An 18,676-nucleotide genomic window follows, 5' to 3' on the forward strand; every position below is an offset into this window, starting at 1 on the left:
TGGGGGGGGCACATGGCAGCCGGAGGTCTGCAGCGAGGGCGTTAGCATGCAAGGGAGGGCGCGGCGGGGCCTCTGCCTCTCTGCCTCTGGGGGTCTCATCACCAACACCCCTCGGCAGAGACACACGCCTTGGCTGAGCGCCTCGCGCCCGGTATGCAAAAAAGATTGCCATCAGACAACACGAGCTTGAAGCTCCTCCACATTGTCGACAATCGAATTCTTGCCACGGCACGAACTCGCCGTCGTTATTTTGTCGCCTGCGCGAGCCCGCCGCCGATGCTGCTGAGCCTCGCTCTCCCTCCACGTCGAGAGCCTCCTTCACCCCGCAGCGACACACCCCCCCTGCAAAGGGAGACGGTAATGCAATATGGGCGCCGACGACCGCAGCGCGCAGTAGTCGCAGTGTTAGAGCAACGCAGGAGTGAATGGGCAATCTGCGACGTGGGCCAGGGAAAGCCTTGTTCGAACAACCTCGTGCCCTCTTCCGCGCGGGCAGCCAAATAGTTTAGTTTCTTGGTTTGGTCGGCTCTCCTTCCCATCAGGATTATCGGATTATCCTTCGAGGTCCTCCTCCCCGTCGTTGCCAATATTCACCTTCTTCCTCCCTCCGCCCGTGAGCCGCTGGAGGGCCACCTTATTGGCCTGGCCCCCTACCTTGCGCTGCATCTTCTCGATCTCCTCCTCGGCGTCGACCGCCTCTGCCTCCGCGTAGTCGAGCACCAGCCGCCGGCCGAGCAAGTGAGTATCCCGCAGGGCGTTTAGCGCGTTTTCCGCCTCCCGTGGGGTGACAAAATCAGCAAACGCAAACCCCCTGGTGGTGTGGTCCGCCTTCTTTGGAACGCGGACCGATCTGAGCTGCCCGTACGTCCCGAATAGCGTCCGTATGTCCTTCTTAGTGGCTTGGAAGGGCAGGTTCTTGATGACGATCTTGGTCTTCTGCGCCGCCGCCTTCTTAGCCCGATCTTCCCGCCGCCTCTCCTCGGCGGCGTCGTGGCCCTTGTGGGACGCCTTGACCCCCAGTGTGTGCCCATCCAGCACGTAGCCGTCCATGACCTTGAGCGCCGCCGTGGCCTGCTCCTTGCTTCGAAACTCGGCGAAGCCAAAGCCCATGCTCAACGTCTGCCCGGGCTTCTTGGGGTCCATCTTCGTCTTGACCCGCGCCGAGACGAATCCGTCGAGGGACTGGAAAGCTTCAGCCAGCTTGTTAGTGCTCGTCGCGAAGTTTAAATTGCGGATAAACAGAGAGGTTGTTTCCGCCTCGTCCGCCCTATCGCCGCCTGACAGCAAGTCGTTGACGCTTAGCTTTTGGACCCCTGTCGTCTTTTGGTCGGCCGCCGGCGTCACGGGCGGCCCTGACTGGTCGCCTTTGAACAGATCTTTGGGGCCCTTCTCCAAGAACAGCACGCTATCCTTGATGCGTCGGTAGGCGAGCTTGCCAAACGCGGCCTTTGCGTGGTTCGCCTGGGCGAACTGCACAATGGCGATTGTGCCGCTCGGCGGCATCAGAACCTTGAGCACCGGTCCAGACTCCTCGAACATCCGTCTGAGTTCGTCCATGGTCGTGCCGTACGAGAAGTTCTTGACGAGGATGGAGGTGTCGCCCCGCTTTTGCGACTTGAAGGCGTCCAGGTCCACCCCATTCGCCGCGAAGTAGGCCTTGGTCTCTTGGATCACCGTCGTCTCCGCAATGGCCTGTTTGATCGCCGCGTCCGCCGACGTCGGGTCTAGCATCTCCGACTTCGAGACACCCAGGCGGCTGGCGATGGACGTGTTGACTGCGTCCTGGTTCATGTAAAGCGAATTCCAGTTGAACGTTGTCGACGCCGCCTCAGCCTTCTTGCGAATCAGGTTCTGCTTCCTCAGCGGTAGCTTGGAAATTCCAAACTCGTCCAATCCCAGCTCTTTCTTGCGGCTCGCTGGAATGATGTGGATGATGCGTCCCTGAAAAGTTGCCCCATCCATCGTCTGGAATGCCTTGACCGCATCCCCTGGATCTGTAAACAAGACCAGCGCAAATCCCTTGCCGGTGCCTGCAGCGTTAGTGGGCAAGTGTACCTGCATACGAGTTAGCCATCGGCTCACTGACACAGCTGATCAGGCACCCTCTTGTCAAGCGGCGTTCGCAAGGCGTTGGCTCAGAAAGTCGAAGCATCTACTAAAATTTTCGCCCAGGGTCTCATCATATACCGAAGTATAAGCTGTCCCTATCTGGGGTTCATCATAGCGCCTTGGGTCCCGGCGGACTCCTGGTGAGGAAAAGAAAGAAAGTCAATCGTCACGTACCTCTTGCAGGCTCCCAAACTCTTCAAACGCGTCCCGGATGTCTTCCTCCGTAACACTGAACGGCAGGTTGCGGACAAAAAGCCGAGACGTCTTGGAGATTGCGTCGACAGCCGCATCACCTGTCGTCATCTCCTCGCCCGTGGTCGCATCCTCCACCTCGTCATGTGTCACTTCTTCGGAGGAATTCTCTGTCTCTTGTTGTGGGGGCCTTTCCTCGGGTCCAGGCGCCTGCTGCGCCGGGAGGTCGTCGGGATCGACCAGATCCAGCAGCCTGTTGGTTCTTGACCGCAGCCAATCGTCATCTGTCGCTTCGGTGGCCGGAGCCTCGTCGCCTCCCTTGACTTGCTCGGCAGCCTCAGCCGCCTCTCGAGTATCGTCAGCAGGGCCGGGATCAGGTGCCTTGTCATCCCTCGGTGGCGGTGGGTGAGCCACATGGACGGCTCTGGTTGGAGAGTCTGTCCTCCGAGACTTCTCTTTCCTCGCTGGGATCTGCTCGTACTCATCGTCACTCTCGCCCTCTGGAACAACCGTGGAGCCGGCCTCAGGATAGGCCCCAGCGGCGTCCAAGGTGGTGTCGTCGGCGATGACGCCCTCCCGACCGGTCTTCATGACCTGTAAGAACTCTCGAAGCTTCGGGTCCGCCTTGACCGGCTCGTCTCTCTTCCGCTTCTTTGGGTTCACATCCTGGTCTGACGTGACCCGCGCGGCACCGCGGCTCGTTGACGCATCAGCAGCGCGGGGGCCGTTGTGGTGGTTCTTGGCGAGGGCTGGGTCTGAGATCTAGCATTCCATCAGCATCAGCAGCGGGAGGAGCGGCGGGATCGGCCTTACGGCTTTGGCGGGCTCGACTGAGATCCTGGACATGCGGATGTACGACCTGTTGAAGTACTTGACCGCCTTGGAGGCGACGTCCGCCGTCTTGTAGCCGACGTAGCCGATGCGTCGCTGGGGTATCAGCTTGACGTCCGTCACCTCGCGGTTCCCCGTCGAAAAGTGTTTGCGGAAGTCTGCCTCGGTGATGTTGGGCGGCAGACCCTTGACAAATATTCTTGATGTCGCCATGGTGTCGACGAGGTCTTCTCAGTCGTTTCGTGATTATTGCGCTGTCATGAGGTCTGCCCGCAGCCTCTGCGCCGGTGGTGAAGAAAAAAAAAAAGTTGGCTGAGTTGCCAGGGTCGATTGTTTTGGTGGGACGGCGACGCGATAAATTTTCCTCCGCAAGCTCGGGGCTTGCAGTTTCCACTACCCTATACCCGGCCGTGTCCGAGGTGAATATCTCAGCAACTGGATGTCTCGCTTTCTATGCTACTCTGTGGCTCGCATTCATTACCCTCTATTGTATTTGGGCCTGGTTATTTGGTATTGTTTGTGGAGATGGAGTCGACACGTTGCGCACCCTTCGTTGTGTTGCTGGTGAGCTGGAATGATTGTCAGTGTAATTGCATGGTGAACCCTATTGGGAAACGCATGGCAATCGGATATTCAACGTCGGCCACATGTAATTTTTTGTCTTTGACACACACACGGTGATTATGCGAGGATCACAGAGTAATAAACGCTTGGAGTGTTTTGTTTATCAACTATTTACCCCCCCCACGGCTTCCTCACACTGTTATCAATGAGGCATCGAGAGTCCCACTGACACGACAGGTGGAGCATGAGGGCCAAGCTGAATAGTCTGCATTAGGGCAGAAATTTTCAACAACCACCAGCGGTGAGATGGCCGAGTTGGTTATGGCGTCAGGTTAAGGTTAAAATCTTAACATTAATTTCCTGATGGAGCAATCCTCCTGGGTTCGAGTCCCAGTCTCATCAGCCTTTTCTTTTTGGCCTCATTCATAATTTTTTTTTGGCACGATCCACGACGTGGAGCTTTTATTCAACTTGTGCTGGTAAATCCCTCATCAATCATCGTCGGTGAGATGGCCGAGTTGGTTATGGCGCCAGGTTAAGGCTTTCAAGCGTTAACGAATGTTTCCTGGTGGAGCAATCCTCCTGGGTTCGAGTCCCAGTCTCATCATGACTTTACTTTTTGCCCTGTTCTCTGCGGTGGCCGCGTTCCTTTTTGCCTTGTTCGTCCATAGGGCTGCTGGACCTGCGGCAGGGCCTCATTAAGTGGGAACAGATCACTTGTCACATCCTGACGGCAACTCTACAGTAAGTCGAGGGCCCGGGCAGGGAGGCGATGTTCAAGCCGGGAGGAGCACGGCCTATATCAGGAGAGACTGTATAGGACCCCGCGAGTGCTTGGCCCGGGCTCTCGGACTCAATGCTCCGTGGACGTTGAAGGCAACGCACTTGCCACACAAACCGCGGTTTCCAGCGCAGACTGTCTTTTTGAGGGTCGAAGAAAACATGGGTCGCTTGTCCATCTCTCCTCTGAGTAGCGGCAAGCCCCCGAGTGCGCTCTGCCAGCTCAGCACTGACATATAAGTCGAATATCGTCGTTCCACTACCACATACGACCATAGGTAGTGGAGAATTTCGGATCCCGTCCGCTCTCCGGTAAACAAGCCACTAACCGGCAGATTAGTAGTTGGGTCGGTGACGACCAGCGAACACCGGCTGTTGTATGTTTTTGTTCTTTTTGCCGTTGTCTTTATTTTTGCGTCATCGGGGTCGTGGTCGAGGCTTCGAGCCAGGTCATTCCACGTCCCTCGGCAGCTCATGTTGCGATATACCACTTTACGTATATGTGCCATCGGAGTGAACTCATTGACTAGCAGTATATGTTCGTTCCCGTGGTTGGTCGAGCTAAAGGTCGTCGGCTTTGTTGCCAACATTTGGTGCCGTATGCTTCAAGTTCCAGGGTCGACTACATGCAACAGCTCGAATACGGACAGTGCACCGACATCAGCTCCCAGCCCCTGGCACCGTTTGGTCAGCTGACCACGAGTCGAAACCAGGACAAACATTGCTTTTGGCGTCTGCGCACGTCGTCCTGATCCCGTCGGCATCGGCTACCAGAGCCCAACATTGAAGGCAGCTTGGCCATGCAGCAGGCATCAAGTCATCCTGGCCTGGCGGACCGTCAACAGCGTAAACCCAGCCCGACAAACAATTGAAGACTCCGGAACAAACCTCTCCTCACCGTGGATCATCAGAACCGTGGCGCCCTGTGCATGCATGTGGTGATGGCATATCCACAGTATTCTTTGGACGAGGAGCTCGCCAATTTCTTCGCAAAAACCACGGCCAATCGTTCAGCCTGTGATGCGCGGGCGGAGGAGCTTGTTGGTGGTAAGGCTACACCCGTCGCAGTGCAGGGAAACTGCAGCTACTCCGTCTACGCTGGCCCATGCTTGGAGTATGTTGTTCAGTTCCGGCTGGAGTCTCTGCGACTAGATATGGGTGTCACCTCACTGGCGACACAATTATACGGGGGTTGGTTCCGGCCGTCTCTTTTGAGGGCCAAATCGGGGACGGATCAAAAGACAAAGAGCCTCTTCACGTATATGTGATGAGTCGTCTAAAAGGTGTGACCCATTTGGACTTCATTCTCTCCCATGACTCTCCAGATAATTCGCCTGAAAGCTCTGCGAGGCGGCGCAGATTGATGGTTGGTGTGGCACGGTAAGAAAAGCAGTCGTTATGTTGGCAATACGACGACTACCCTGACGGGCTGGCAGATTTTTCGCTCATGCTTGGAAGACACCTGAGCCAGTCGATCAGAACTACCGCGCCAGCATGAGGGAGACGTTCGAAAAAGAACTGCGGATGTTGCTTGGAGCACTTCCTGCCCGATTGCACACCACCATTCAGCGATGCATTGACTCGATCGATGCCATATTCTCACTTCCAATGGTGATTCTCCACCAGGGCTTCGGCACATGCAACATCATGGTCGACGAGACGACTTGCGAATTAGTCGGAGTCATCGACTGGGCCGAGGCGACAATCTGCCCTTTCGGATTGAACCTACATTCTCTGCAGACTCTCACCGGTGAACTCAATCTTCGACGAGGCTGGATGAGATACGACGACTATCACGATATGCACGGCATCTTCTAGGAGACCTTCGAGGATGAAGTCGGCGGGGTAGAGGAAAGCTTCATGGAAGCTATTCGCATGGCCCGAATTGTCGGCTTGTTGCTCTCGAAAGGATTCACTAGTCGCCTGGAGGCGGAGCCATCTCCCATTGGAAACGATGAACGTGGCCGATATAATATGTTGTCACTTGATGGGTTCTTATTAATCCCCGAGACGAAGTTCGAGGGCCTCCATTGACAACAGCCACACGCAACACGCAGTCCATTTTGGAGACTCACTGGCATATAACAAGATCAAAAGACACTATGAGACCAGGACATGGGGAAGCTGCCAGAGCGCTCTCCGGACGCCGCACTGAACGATCATGGCAGTATGAGGAGCCCCGGGATTGCCACCCGATAACCATCAAGGGCGCGAACGACAAATGCAACAAAGATTCGGAGAAAGTCGGTGGAATCCCCTTCTACATTCATGTCGGAACAGGCTACGAAGCCTTTGGTGCTCCCCGTATGGGCGAGCAAGGAGCAAGTTGAACACATGCAGACAATCGCACCGCCAGGTTGAGTGGATGAACTGGCGCATGAAACATGACTCCATGCCGTAGCTCCTACCAAGCCCTTGACAGCAAACCATGCATGCGTATAAGCGAGCGACCAAAGCGCCTACGGGTGAATCCAAGCCCCAAACGCCACGCCTCATTAAGCTTCAGAGTGCGCCTCGGACAAGAAGACGTGCACGAGGCAGAGTAGGGACCCGACTCTTGCGGGGGCGGGTTCCTGTTTCTCGCCGCCGCCCGAGAATGCACTATGTTCGAATCGGGAACTACCATAAATGGGCTCGCAAGACGCATTGCTTTGACCCAAGAGTCGGGATAAAGACGTGGGGTACAACGGGCATTCAGAAACTCATACCCATCAATACAGAGAGCGATGCCTCCTCGGTAAATGTTCAGCCTGGGATCTGTAGACTCAAAGTCATAGCAGTGGAAGAAAATGGATGCGCTTTCTCACTGCAAGACCCGACCGTCCGCGAGCGCCGGCCCTGCATTAGTTGTTGTTTCTCATGTATGGTGCACAGCGTTTGGGGCGCCGGCTATGTGTTCTGTATCATTGAACGGCATTGCGAGGGCGTGGGCCGCATGCTGTCCGAAAGGGAGGCACTGGCCACTCCATGACTTCAGCACAACCTCAAACAACGCCTGGGGACCTGATGCAAAGCGGACCAACGTCGATTGTGCGACAAGCACTCCTCAATTCATCGCTCCTTGGTTCCCGGACATCGATTCACAACTGATGCGGGAGTGTGGGAGCCGCATGCTTTCATGGTGCGTGTCGCATATATAGATCGCAGTGCTTCCCTTCAGAGCACGTACAAGAGGGCTGCAAAAGCGAAGACACTAAAAGACAGTGGCATATATCCTCTACCATACTCACTGCATCGCCTCATTTATACATCATGCGAGCTCTTACTCTCCTCACACTGGCCGCTCTCGGCAGGGCAGCTACGGTCCCCAGAAGCGTCGCCGACGGCATCTACGGAGTGTCCTTGGACGCCCGCGGCCAAGAGGTGCACACCCGCCTCCCAGACCGCGGCAACCTGACGTCGCCACAGGACCTCTCCACCTACGACAGGCGAGAGGAGAAGCACAACTTAGGCAGGACCGTGGACGACCTCAACACATACTGCACGTGCAACGTAGACCTCAAAGTCAGGGACACCGACGACGCGGTCATAGATCTCCGATTCCAGCTGGGGCCGGGGGGCAAGAAGTTCGACTTCATGTCCGTCTACTCGAAGAGGGGCAATGTGGTCGCCTTCGCGTGCAAGGACCCCAAGTTCCAGTGGGCGCAGGCGACGGGCAACGACTTGGGGCTCGTGATGCATGCGATTGGCGCCAGGTGCGGCCGGTACGTGGAGTCGTCGGCGAACTTCAAGGTCAAGGAGGATGGGACGAAGAGCGCGATCACCTTTGGCATCATGCGCCTGGACTCACCGGACCTGGACTTTTGCGCCAAGGCCACGGCGTCGCCGAAATCGACGTGCGTGCACTGAGCAGTGAGATGTGTGGGATGCTGGCGCGAGCCGAGTGAGGCCAAGGTGGTGGTCGTCGAAGGGGACCGAGAGTCAAGTTTTGGTGTAAAGAAATTCAATAAGCAGCCGCCAGCCGGCTTCTGGAGGGTTTGCGGCGATTATGAGGTGCCCAAAGTGAACAATTAAAAACTGAAGCCTTGTTAGTGAAAGGATGATGGACGGGAAAGATGCCGCGTTTGTCGATGCAGCGCGCTGAGCCGCGTCTCGTCCCGCTCTGCAGCCTTCCTCCCCCGCCGCCGCCCAATCGGGTGCCTGCGCCCGCCCGCCCATCAACTGAGCTACAGTGGAGCCGGCCGTCCGAGGCTCAGGTGCCCCGTGCTGCTTGTCTCCTTTCAGTTCGGACCCTCAGAGAACAAGGAACGAGGCAGCCTACGAGTGCATACATCACCGACTCCGGTCCCCCGCCACCCCTCGTCATCGTCGCCATCCTCCAAGCATCGCCTAGACGCCCCTGTCGCTCGGCACTCTCCTCGGTATGGCCCATCCTGACGAGCTCAACCTTCTGGTGCGACTCGAGGCAGCTTCAGCCATAGCCTATCCTCAAAAGGGGTCGAGTCTATGGCTTGAAGCTACCCAGCCCGCGACGCGACGACGCACCATTGCTAACACGTCAGCTCCTTTTACAGAAACCCTTTCTCGAACACCCGTGAACGTCAAGGAACCCCCACCGCAACAATGTCTGAGAAGCAGGCAGAGACCCCGTCTGCCCCGCGGGAGAAGCTCGAGGGTAAGCTCCAACAGCTTCGAATACCCAAACATGTTGCTGACAACCATCCAGCACAGATTAAGTCTGCCGACATGGTGAGGCGCCTCGACCCGAGACCGATGTGGCCCTGTGGCTGACGCGAACAAGACGGAGGACATGCAACAAGAGTCGATCGAAGTTGGTGCGTCTACCCGGCTCCATGATGAACCAACCCCCGCGCGAGGCTGACGAGACGGGACAGCCCAGGAGGCCATGGCCAAGTTCACCATCGAGAAGGTCATACACACCACTTCTGGCCAGAGTTGCGGAGAGCGTGCCTGCTGACAGGGTGAACAGGACATTGCTCAACACATCAAGCGCACAGTGAGCACCCTTGAGCCGCAGCTCCCCAGCTTGCTGGCCGCAGCCTTGTGCCACGACTCGACTGACTGGAGCAATGTAGTTTGACGAGCGCAAGGGCCCGACCTGGCACTGCATCGTTGGTCGCAACTTTGGCAGCTTTGTGACGCACGGTACGTTTAGGCATGGGAGAATCACCTGACATTGTTCCGCCGCCCGCGTGGCGATGACGGACTGACAAGGCCGCTGCACAGAGACGAAGCACTTTATCTACTTCTACCTCGGCCACTGCGCCATCCTCCTCTTTAAGACCCAGTAGAGCCCCGACCGAGACGAACGACGCACCCGATCCACGAACCACGAGTCACGAATCGAGCGAGCTGTTTCCCGCTGACGACATGATGAGAGTCGAGCGGTGCGGGAGGGGCGGACACGCGCACGGGGGGGAGCTGGGACTGGACGCCTTTGACAGCCACGCATAAGAGAGGGACGATTTTGCGTGCCATGCTGCGAGCCGTCTTGCGTACGACGATTTGCGTGCGTTTGCAGATGCTTGAGAACAGGAAGCGTTGCGTTTCGTTGCTTTGCGTTGCGCTGTCATACTCGCTACACTGCGCTCATGAAAGATTCGAAGAAGCTCACTCCGTCCCCCTTGCCCAAAGCTCTGGCTCTGTGATGGAGATGACACCCGAGGAGCCCTTTTAAGGCTTCGTGGGACCAGACTCGTGAATCCACACCAATGAGCACTGACTCGGTTCCCAACGGCGGCATGTCTCAGGAACACCCGGCCGGGGCGTGGTTCCGTCTGCGAGACCTCGAGACATGCAAGCGAGCACGCCTGCCGTCCATTCGACAATCGTCCGGATGCCACACCATCTTTGCGGCCCGACTGGCATCCCCTTTGTCCCTCCTTTGTCCCCTGATGGTGCGCCTACACGTGCGAATGCATCGCATCCCACCCCCACGCTCTCGGCGAATCGGTCGTCACGAGCGCATTGCTCAGTAACGTCCGAGCTGCACTGTCGGATACCGGTCTGCAAGGGACATGGGCCATGCTGTAAAGCCGAACCGTGACTGTCCTTAGTTCACCACTACATACTAGCCGCGGACCCCATCGAGTGATGTGGTCTCATGACGGGGCCGTTTCCATGGCGTGGCGGTCCTGCAGGCCGCCACTGTTCGGCCGTTGCTGGGTTTCCTGTCTGGGCAATTGGGGGGTTGCGCCGGCCGATGCTAGCTTCGCGAGATGCATCTCCCGCTTATGGAAGGTCGTCGCAGGGACGGTCTGCAAGCTTGCTGTGGCGAATGCGCTCGTCGAGAGATGGCGTTGTTGCTAGCCGCGGGGAGGCCATCCATTTCATGGCTATTTGGCTATTGTGTCCGTTCTCAGAGGATTGTTGCGATCAGCAGCTCTCAACGCCATGGCCTACCCTCAGTCGTCCTGTGGTACGTGCAATGCGGCGCAACATCGCGGCGTACCTCTTTAGATGGGACGACTCGGACGTCGACAAGGCGATTAGCCACATGAAAGGTTGCCCTCCATGTTGGCGACACAGTCCTGCCAGGGTCCTGCTGTCGTTCCATATCACACAAGCGTAAGCGGGGGACCCCCGGCATGATCGAAACAGCTTCCCCCACCAATTTGTTGCTCAAACAAAGGATCACAAATAGGGATGTTACCGGGTATGCAAACACGTATTAACTAGTGGCAGTCTATAAGGACGCGAGGCAACATGAAGCCGGCGGCGTCATGGGCGCCGTCCCCAGTACCCGGGGAGAGTTGTAGAGTGTTTGTACCATGCATGTACCGTCCGTTGCCGGGATCGACATTGCCGACGGCAGGTGAGGTAGGCCTGGTCAAAACTACGTACTTCTCTTCACTCCGGGAGGGTGTGCGTAGGGGCATATACTACTCTCGCTCAGTGACCGGAACTGGAACCAACGAGAGATGTTCGCGGCTACGTATCCAGTCCACCAAGGCTGGAAGGCTGAAGATATTGCCTCTCACGCGCGCCTCCGGGGAAGCACAACCAGCAGCCCGACAAATGAAACAGAAGAAAGAACGGCCACCCAGCTCAGTGAACCCGAGAGGCCCAGAATCCGGAAGAGCCTACTCGCCCCCATGGCAAAAAAGAAAACGAACCATGGAGGAAAGAGGCTGGGCGGTGGGTGGTCGCGTGGCCCGGCCCGGCGCGCGTCAGCCTCCCGGTGGCTTACATGGCTTGCGACGTGTTGCTCGCGCCGCCACGGGCGTCTTTGGCCTACTGGTACGAGAATGTGTTTCCGACGAATTGGCGAAAGAAGAAACGATCCAGATACAAATGAGCCGAAATAGCTCAGACAGTGCATACACTTGGGCGGAGTGTCGACGGCGATTCCCCCTGGTTGCTGGATAAGAAGAAGGGTAAATTCACGCGTTCTACGGGTAAGGGGGGCTCGCCATAGTGGTAAAACCACTGGGCTGGATGTAGGAAATACGTCTGGACGTCGACAGCTTTTACAGTGGCTCTGTGAAGCTATCTCGGGAGCCCCCTGAACGAAGTCGTACCCTGTGATGAACCTGTTGCTGTTTCCCGGTAAAGAGAATGTTATATTGAGCACACTACCAGCTACGCATGTACTTTTTCTCGCCTTATACCGTGTCCGTTCTCTCATCAGTGCTACCGCTCCGCACACTCGTCTTGTCTCCCTGCTGCCGACCAGCCCCCTTTCTCTTCCTCCTGAGCACCATCCACGCCAACCCTCCCACCACAGCAACCACAGCCAGCGTGACCATCGCGCCGATGAGGCCCGCCACGGCCTTCGAAATGCCACCATCGCCGCCACCCCCTCCGCTGTTCTTCTCCGCACCTCCGGCCTCGCCGTCGTCGTCGCGGTACGCCGCGCAGAATCCGGCCTTGGAGTCGCACTTGTCGCACCAGTCGCCCACGTCCGTGATGGCGCGCTTCTGCATCTCGCTCACGAAGCGCGGCCAGGGCAGCGACGCCTCGCCCGTGCCGAACAGCGGGAAGCCCTTCAGCGTGCCTGCCGTGCCGTTGCGGAACAGCCATCGCACGCGCAGGTTCGCCGCCGGGTCCGCTGGGAATGACTTGTCGTCGTTGCCGTCCGTGAAGAGCTCAAACGCCATGCTCGACGCATACTCGGGCAGGCCGTGAAAGTCAGCCCCCGTATCGAGCAGACCCGTGAGCCCAAAGAACGCCAGGAACGTGTCGTAGCTGCCCGCCAGGAGGGAGAGCTTGGGCGCCGCGCCGCGCGACGACACCGTGGCGTTGAGCTGCCGCAGAACGACGCCCGAGAGCGTCTTCGCGCCCACCGCGCGCATCGGCTCCGAGGCGTTCCAGTTGAGCCCCAGCTCGGCCGAGTCGGCGAGGGTGCGCAGCTGCGCGAGGTCCTCGTCCGAGACGTTGCGCGCGGGCGACGTCGCGTTATGGATGCGCGCCACGTTGACCAGGTCAAAGACGTCAAAGGCGCGCGCGTACGACACGTCCTCTCGCTTGAGGTTGTACACGCCCGGAGACAGCACGTCGTAGAAGCGCGCGTAGAACCCGCGCGTGGCGTCGTCGCGCGCGCGGAACTCGTCGCTGCGGGAGAAGCCCTTGGACGAGGCCGTGTACGCGGGGCACTCATCGTCGCCCTTGATCCAGATGGCGTCGGGGGAGTTGTCGCTGACGCCGTGCAGCACGACGTACTGGTAGCCGCCGAGCGGGCTGGTGCTGTTGGTGCCGTTGTTGAGCCCCTGGGAGGCGACGTCCGGGGCCACGTCCTCGAGCGGCGGGTAGAGGCCCTGCAGGAAGGCCGTCGCCGTGTTCATGAGGATGCCCTGGTCGGGCGCGCTGGCAAAGACCTGCGACGAGACGTACTTGTCCTGCGAGATGCCGCGGATGGCGTCCGGCGACGAGGACGACAGGTAGCGCTGGCGGTACGAGTCGCCGACCTGGTAGTTTTGCTCCGCGCCGAGGCTCGTGAGCGCCTGGGCCTTGTACCACTTGGTCGTCCCTGCGTGTCACGGATCTGGTCAGCCGAAGTTGTCTGATTCATTCAAGCCCACTGGCGTGTGAGAGAGTGAGTATAAGAGAGAGAGAGAGAGAGAGTCTCACGGTCTCCGTGGCGAGTAAAGACGAGTGCGCCGTGCACCGTCACTGCCGCAGCCGAGCCGGCCAGGCCAGCGACGGCTGCGGCCAAGAGCGTTGCAGAATGCATCTCTTTGTGCGAGGGTATCTCGGCTACGTGGCTCTCACGCTTTGGTTGTGGTGTAGTCTCTCTCGTCTTCCCGCAGGTTCGGATCTGATACCGCAACACCATGACGGCCCGAGACACGACGACGTCGGCTTATAAGGCGTCAAGGCGACAGCCCGCCTAGGGAGGGGAACACGCCGACTGCCGTGCCGCCATCGCCACAGGCCGGCGTCGAAGAACTGTTCTGTCGCTGATTCCGCGCCTACCCGTGCCTCGTTCGCCGTGGTGGTGGCTTTTCGCCAAGACGTCTCCCCCGCGCGTGGCGGTCGACGATCCCGCCCCGGTTTGTTCAAACTGCGCACTCTAAATCAACTGCCCTCTTATCAGCCGTATGCATGTTTTTTTGAGCGGAAGGGTTGTGCGCCCTTCAGTGCGCGGAGATGCGCATCTCCTCCTGTCCCGTGCTGTGATCGCGACTGTAGGCTGGGCGGATGCGGCATGGGTGGCCTTGCATCCCATAACGATGCCACTTGATGCCATTTTGGGAGAGATAACGGGCCATTCGAGGTGCCTCGACCGTCTGGCCCATGTTTTTGCCCTGTTGAATCGAAGGGCATGTGGCGCTTGTCCTGAGTTGTAAACGGAATGTGCCGTGTCGGGGACCCGGCTCGTTTATTCGCTTCGTCTGTCGTCTATGAAACCCGCGTCTCCGACGACCCGATCGATGCCCATGACATTCGCTTCGGCAATGGGCACGAGATTGTGTTTCAAGATGCGATACGTACTGTACTGTAACGGAACGACTCAGATCATCTGATGCCGCTGCTACGCCATTGCAATGCATGTACGTCGACGAGCCACTCATAGCCATCATGGACTACTCCACGCCAGTTGGCCGGCGGCGCATGGCGGGACGCTGGATTAAGCTCAGTCACCACCACCACGCCCTTGTTGGAAGCAGTCAGAGTTGCGCGGGCCGTTGAGGAAAGGCCAACAAACAACCGTTGCAGTCTGTCTGTCTGTCCAATGTCTGTCTGTCTGCTGTTTGTCCATCCGTACAGTACCCTGCACGCCACGGTACTTCACGCACCCAACACGACACCCGTTCCCCAGTTCCAGGCCATTGCTCATGGCCGCCACAGTAAGCGAGCCGGCGAACGAGTGAGGAAGCCGGGCCAGGCAAGCCACCCCAGGCGCTGCTGCAGCCACGCTTCCACCTGCCCAGCCCGGCGGCTCACGCCAACGTGGCGGACGGACGAATCGCGCCGAAGATGGCGTCCGGGGTGGTTCTCGAAAGTCGGTGTCGAGAACGCTCCAGGGCGGGGCACCGTCGGGGAGGGACGGATGGGAATCTGGATGGATGGATGGATGGATGGACGGCAACAGCACGGCGGCGGGCGTGGATGCGTGAGGTGGTGGTGGGTGGTGGCACCGTCGACTTGGACTGGGCTTGGGGGGGGCGGGTTCCGGGACCGGAACCACAGCAGCAGCAGCAGCACCACGCAGCAGCATGCACGAACTCAAGCACGATGACCGAGGACCCCTCCCTCCTCCCGTCCCCGTCCGTGACACGATCCGTGCAGGCAAGCTGGCCGAGACGGAGCAGGCCGGGGGGGAGGCGAGGCTCCCTCCATGGCCGCGGGCACGAGCGGACCGGGCCACCCTCTGGCACTCCTCGATCTCGTTTTGGGGATTGGATGGAGAAAAGGCTCGCCTCGGCTCTGCGAAGCGGTCAACGGCAAGACGGACAAGAGAGAAAGAGAGACGAAGCAAAGAGGCAGAGTGAGAGAAATATCGATCCCGACATCAGGCTCTCTGTGCCCCAGTCTCGTCTCGGCCACCATGGCGAGGACGACCACCACGGCGAACGACGACGAACGGGTTGCAGACCCTGCGGAGCCAGCACCTCGACTAGCGATGCGAGCGAGGCGGCGCCATGCCCCATTCGCATCGAGTGCAGCGGGCTGGTCCGGCGGAAGCGGAGCGCTCGCTGGCTCGCTGTCGCTGTCGCAACAAGCATGGAACCGAACGACCGCATGCCCGAGTGCTCGCATTCGGCGGGCAGGGACAAGCAGGCGGCCCAGAGAGCTGCAGCTTGCAGTCACTCGAAGAGGCACGGCGGCGACATTATGCCGCACGCACGCACGCATGACATGCGCTCAATTGTACATACGTACGCACATACATATAGACACACAGCATTGCGCTGTGGTGTGAGCAGTATGATAACCTGCCACTGCCCTGCATTGGCTGCAACGACAGCCAAGACGGGGCCACGGCGGGCATGATGATGCAACTCGTATCCCAGTGCCTCATCGCCAGCCCTGACACAGCCATGGCGGCCGAGGGAGAGGAATTAAGCTTCGAGTTCGCGACGCACAAGCCGAGCAGCCCATCAACTCTCCCTCTCCTGTCCTGCTGGCGGGGAAAAGAAGACGCCCAACGCCCTCAGCTCGGCCGGACCAAGCGTTTGTGCGACCAGTCGCCTGTTGTCGCCCGACTCAGATCCTGCCGCGCTGCGTTTTGTGTCTCCTCGGCCCTCGAGTCTCCGGCCTTGGCTGGGAGCGCGCGACGCCTGGACCACCCGTCTCCGCGCTCTGAGCAGCAGTCTGTCCTGTCAAGTACAGTACTGTACGGCACAGTAATACCGAGTGACTGGCGCTTGACGACTGAATGAGTCGCCAATCCCGTATGTGCATGGAGGAGCCTGCAACGTTGGATGAGATGAACCAGCCGCCGTGGGCGATGTCCTCGAGAAGCGCCCTTGTCAGCCGGGGTCCTGTCAGTTCGGCGCATGCCATCCAGGATGCTCGTTAGACCAGGTCTCTGTCGTTAGCCGGGCCCCCAACGGCCGATGGGACCAGGGCGACTGCCCAAGGGCAGGGCAAAAGGATGGATCCCCTTGTCCAGCCGCCCATGTCAACCATTGGAGGGGCTCGTCGCGCCGTTGCCCTCGATGCCGACATTGCTCTGGACCGGGACTCTGCTGCTCTTCAGCTCGTGGGAGCATTCGAGGGAGCAGGCAGCCCGGCGCCTCGGCAATTATTGCCCTCTGGACGGCGGCGTGTGCAACGCGGCTGGATAGACGGCTGAGTGGGGGGATCCCGAGCCCTTTATGGTCGGCGAAATGAATGAGGAATGAACCGAGAAGCCGCCTGTCTTGGATGAGCCTGGCCACGTCGAGACATGGGCGTGGTTCCCCATGCTGTTGTGCGAGGTGCAATAAGACGTCGAGCGATCTCGCATTCCTGCCCGCCTCTGCTCTGATGAATGCCAATTTTCAGCCTCGTAATAAGGCACACGACAATCGTCAAGGCCCTTTTCCTCCGGCGTGAAACATCACTGGCGGCCCGGCCAACGCTGACGCCGCGACCGGTGCTGTGTGCCAACACCATGAAAATGTAGAGTTGCTTATCAATGCTTCGCTGAGAGTCTCTGCGCGCCCGCAGTCGGTGGAGACGGAGACGGCGAATCCGTCGGCCACATGTACCGCGGGTCGCCCCAGCCTTCAGAAGCAGAGATACTCCGTGCTCTTGGGATCACCATCGTCCGGGGAGCGCGTTGCTCGCCCGCTGGTTTGTGCCCCCGAGGCCCAGCAACGCTGCGTTGAGGCACAAGGGTGTTTCAGGAACAGGGCCATACATTGTCGATTTCGTCGTCGAACCAACGCACCCTTTGCTCCCTTGCGTCGATGCAGCCCGCTACAGTGTCTCGACGCAGAAACGGCGCCAAGGACGATGCGATGCGCCGCCGCAACCTCTACCGTCTACCGGGCCGATCCCTGGAGAAGGGCCCTCATCAGCAGCAATGGGGAGAGATACAACCCGTTTCTCATCGACGGTTCCGCTCCTCGTCGGCGGGTGCATCCTCCGTGCCCAATTCTGGTCGTGGCCGGGGATCGCATCGCTCGCAGGCTGACCCTTGCTGCAGCCACACCCCTCCCCACGCGAGACAAATGTCGATACCTTGGCGGTACCTCGTGGCTGCTCGACCTCCACCCGACGTCTGCTGATAAATTGCGGGCGGTGGTGGGCGTCAGAGACGGCCATCCCTTCAGAGAGGCGCCCAGGCCGTCGCAGCAACGTCCTGTAGAGCACAAGTGTCACGGCACCAACACAATGTGACGTGCACGACGGCGTGAGTCGAGCTTTGCAGCTTTGCCGTGCGTTCAACAGGCTGCCGTCGAGAGTGTGACACAAGGAGCGCCGGCGTATCCAGCCTGTCGGTCTGCTCGGCTGGCTGGTGATGTCAGCTTCAAGCACCGACAGGGAGCCCCAATTAGTCGCCTTGTCTCGTGCCACATTCTCTGAGCCTGGGCTGTCTCGGGGCCCCGCCCGCCTCAGCAGCCCTCCCACCAAAAAAGGCGGCAGGGGCCGTGAAGGCGTGCAAGAATAAATGTATATGCTCCTTGCACGGACAGGTTGGCTGGCGATGCAGCTCGGCAGCAGGCTATGTCGCCTTGAAGGCGAGCAACGCGACTACTTCATAAGGGCATCCGTTATCCGCACCAGTCTCTTTGCCGCTGCGTCCATAGAGTTCGGCAGAGAAGAGCAAGTCGGGCTGGGCGGGGGGAGTTGACGGCGGGCATGTCGCAGGTTGTCGAGCCTCATTGGGAAGAGGGACAGCTCGAATGGTACGTCGCACAACATGCCGCTGGCGCACTTCTCAGAGAATTGGGGATGCGGGCGGTCCTGCAGGTGTCGACCCATCAATAGCAGGCAGCACACACGGTGCCGAGCGAGGGGTGCGGAGAGCCAGCAACGGCACTCGCTCTGGCTTGTGATTGATATGCCGCTGTCCTGACCGAGTTCGACGTGCGGTGGCCGGGCAGCCCGATGTGGTGCTGACTTGGTACTGAAGGGCCAGTTTCAGCCCGTATCCTCGAGCCTTGGTCGACCGTGAGGCTGCAAAGGGTCAATGGCATCGCGGCCGCCTGATTTGCCCAGAGCGAGGGGTGAGACCTGCCAGCGCCCATCCGGGTCGCTGACCGAACAGCCGCAGAGGGGAGGGCATCTTGGCTCGCCTGGTGCGGCAAGCAGCTGACTGACTGGCCACGCCAAGTCGGTGACGCTCGATGCTGGTTGCACAGCC

The 18,676-nt window shown here is 59.1% G+C and overlaps 4 protein-coding genes and 3 non-coding genes across 7 annotated transcripts; 5 read left to right on the forward strand and 2 right to left on the reverse strand.

The window, feature by feature from the left end:
* Positions 1-552: 552 nt before the first annotated feature.
* PLICBS_004483 (multiple RNA-binding domain-containing protein 1) lies at positions 553-3,345 on the reverse strand (the record flags this gene model as incomplete). Its single annotated transcript, XM_018326167.1, has 3 exons — positions 553-2,055; positions 2,284-3,063; positions 3,115-3,345. 3 exons carry the CDS (start codon positions 3,343-3,345, stop codon positions 553-555), a joined length of 2,514 nt encoding a protein of 837 aa, XP_018175919.1.
* Positions 3,346-3,996: 651 nt separating this feature from the next.
* On the forward strand, positions 3,997-4,098 carry PLICBS_004484. Its single transcript has one exon. It is a non-coding gene; the product is annotated as a tRNA-Leu (tRNA).
* A 101-nt stretch (positions 4,099-4,199) lies between these two features.
* On the forward strand, positions 4,200-4,303 carry PLICBS_004485. Its single transcript has one exon. It is a non-coding gene; the product is annotated as a tRNA-Leu (tRNA).
* Positions 4,304-4,740: 437 nt separating this feature from the next.
* Positions 4,741-4,860, forward strand: PLICBS_r0010. The gene has a single exon (XR_010602341.1). It is a non-coding gene; the product is annotated as a 5S ribosomal RNA (ribosomal RNA).
* Positions 4,861-7,728: 2,868 nt separating this feature from the next.
* Positions 7,729-8,325, forward strand: PLICBS_004486 (uncharacterized protein; the record flags this gene model as incomplete). Its single annotated transcript, XM_018326166.1, has 1 exon — positions 7,729-8,325. The coding sequence occupies one exon, from the start codon at positions 7,729-7,731 to the stop codon at positions 8,323-8,325; it is 597 nt and encodes a 198-aa protein (XP_018175918.1).
* Positions 8,326-9,039: 714 nt separating this feature from the next.
* PLICBS_004487 (dynein light chain) lies at positions 9,040-9,728 on the forward strand (the record flags this gene model as incomplete). Its single annotated transcript, XM_065600525.1, has 7 exons — positions 9,040-9,091; positions 9,143-9,165; positions 9,218-9,251; positions 9,312-9,346; positions 9,407-9,433; positions 9,513-9,582; positions 9,664-9,728. 7 exons carry the CDS (start codon positions 9,040-9,042, stop codon positions 9,726-9,728), a joined length of 306 nt encoding a protein of 101 aa, XP_065456597.1.
* Positions 9,729-12,041: 2,313 nt separating this feature from the next.
* PLICBS_004488 (uncharacterized protein) lies at positions 12,042-13,711 on the reverse strand (the record flags this gene model as incomplete). Its single annotated transcript, XM_018326164.2, has 2 exons — positions 12,042-13,405; positions 13,507-13,711. 2 exons carry the CDS (start codon positions 13,709-13,711, stop codon positions 12,042-12,044), a joined length of 1,569 nt encoding a protein of 522 aa, XP_018175916.2.
* Between the last annotated feature and the right edge of the window lie 4,965 nt (positions 13,712-18,676).

Source organism: Purpureocillium lilacinum (assembly GCF_023168085.1).
Source record: "Purpureocillium lilacinum CBS 284.36 DNA, scaffold_3, whole genome shotgun sequence".
NCBI classification, from domain to species: Eukaryota; Fungi; Ascomycota; class Sordariomycetes; order Hypocreales; family Ophiocordycipitaceae; genus Purpureocillium; species Purpureocillium lilacinum.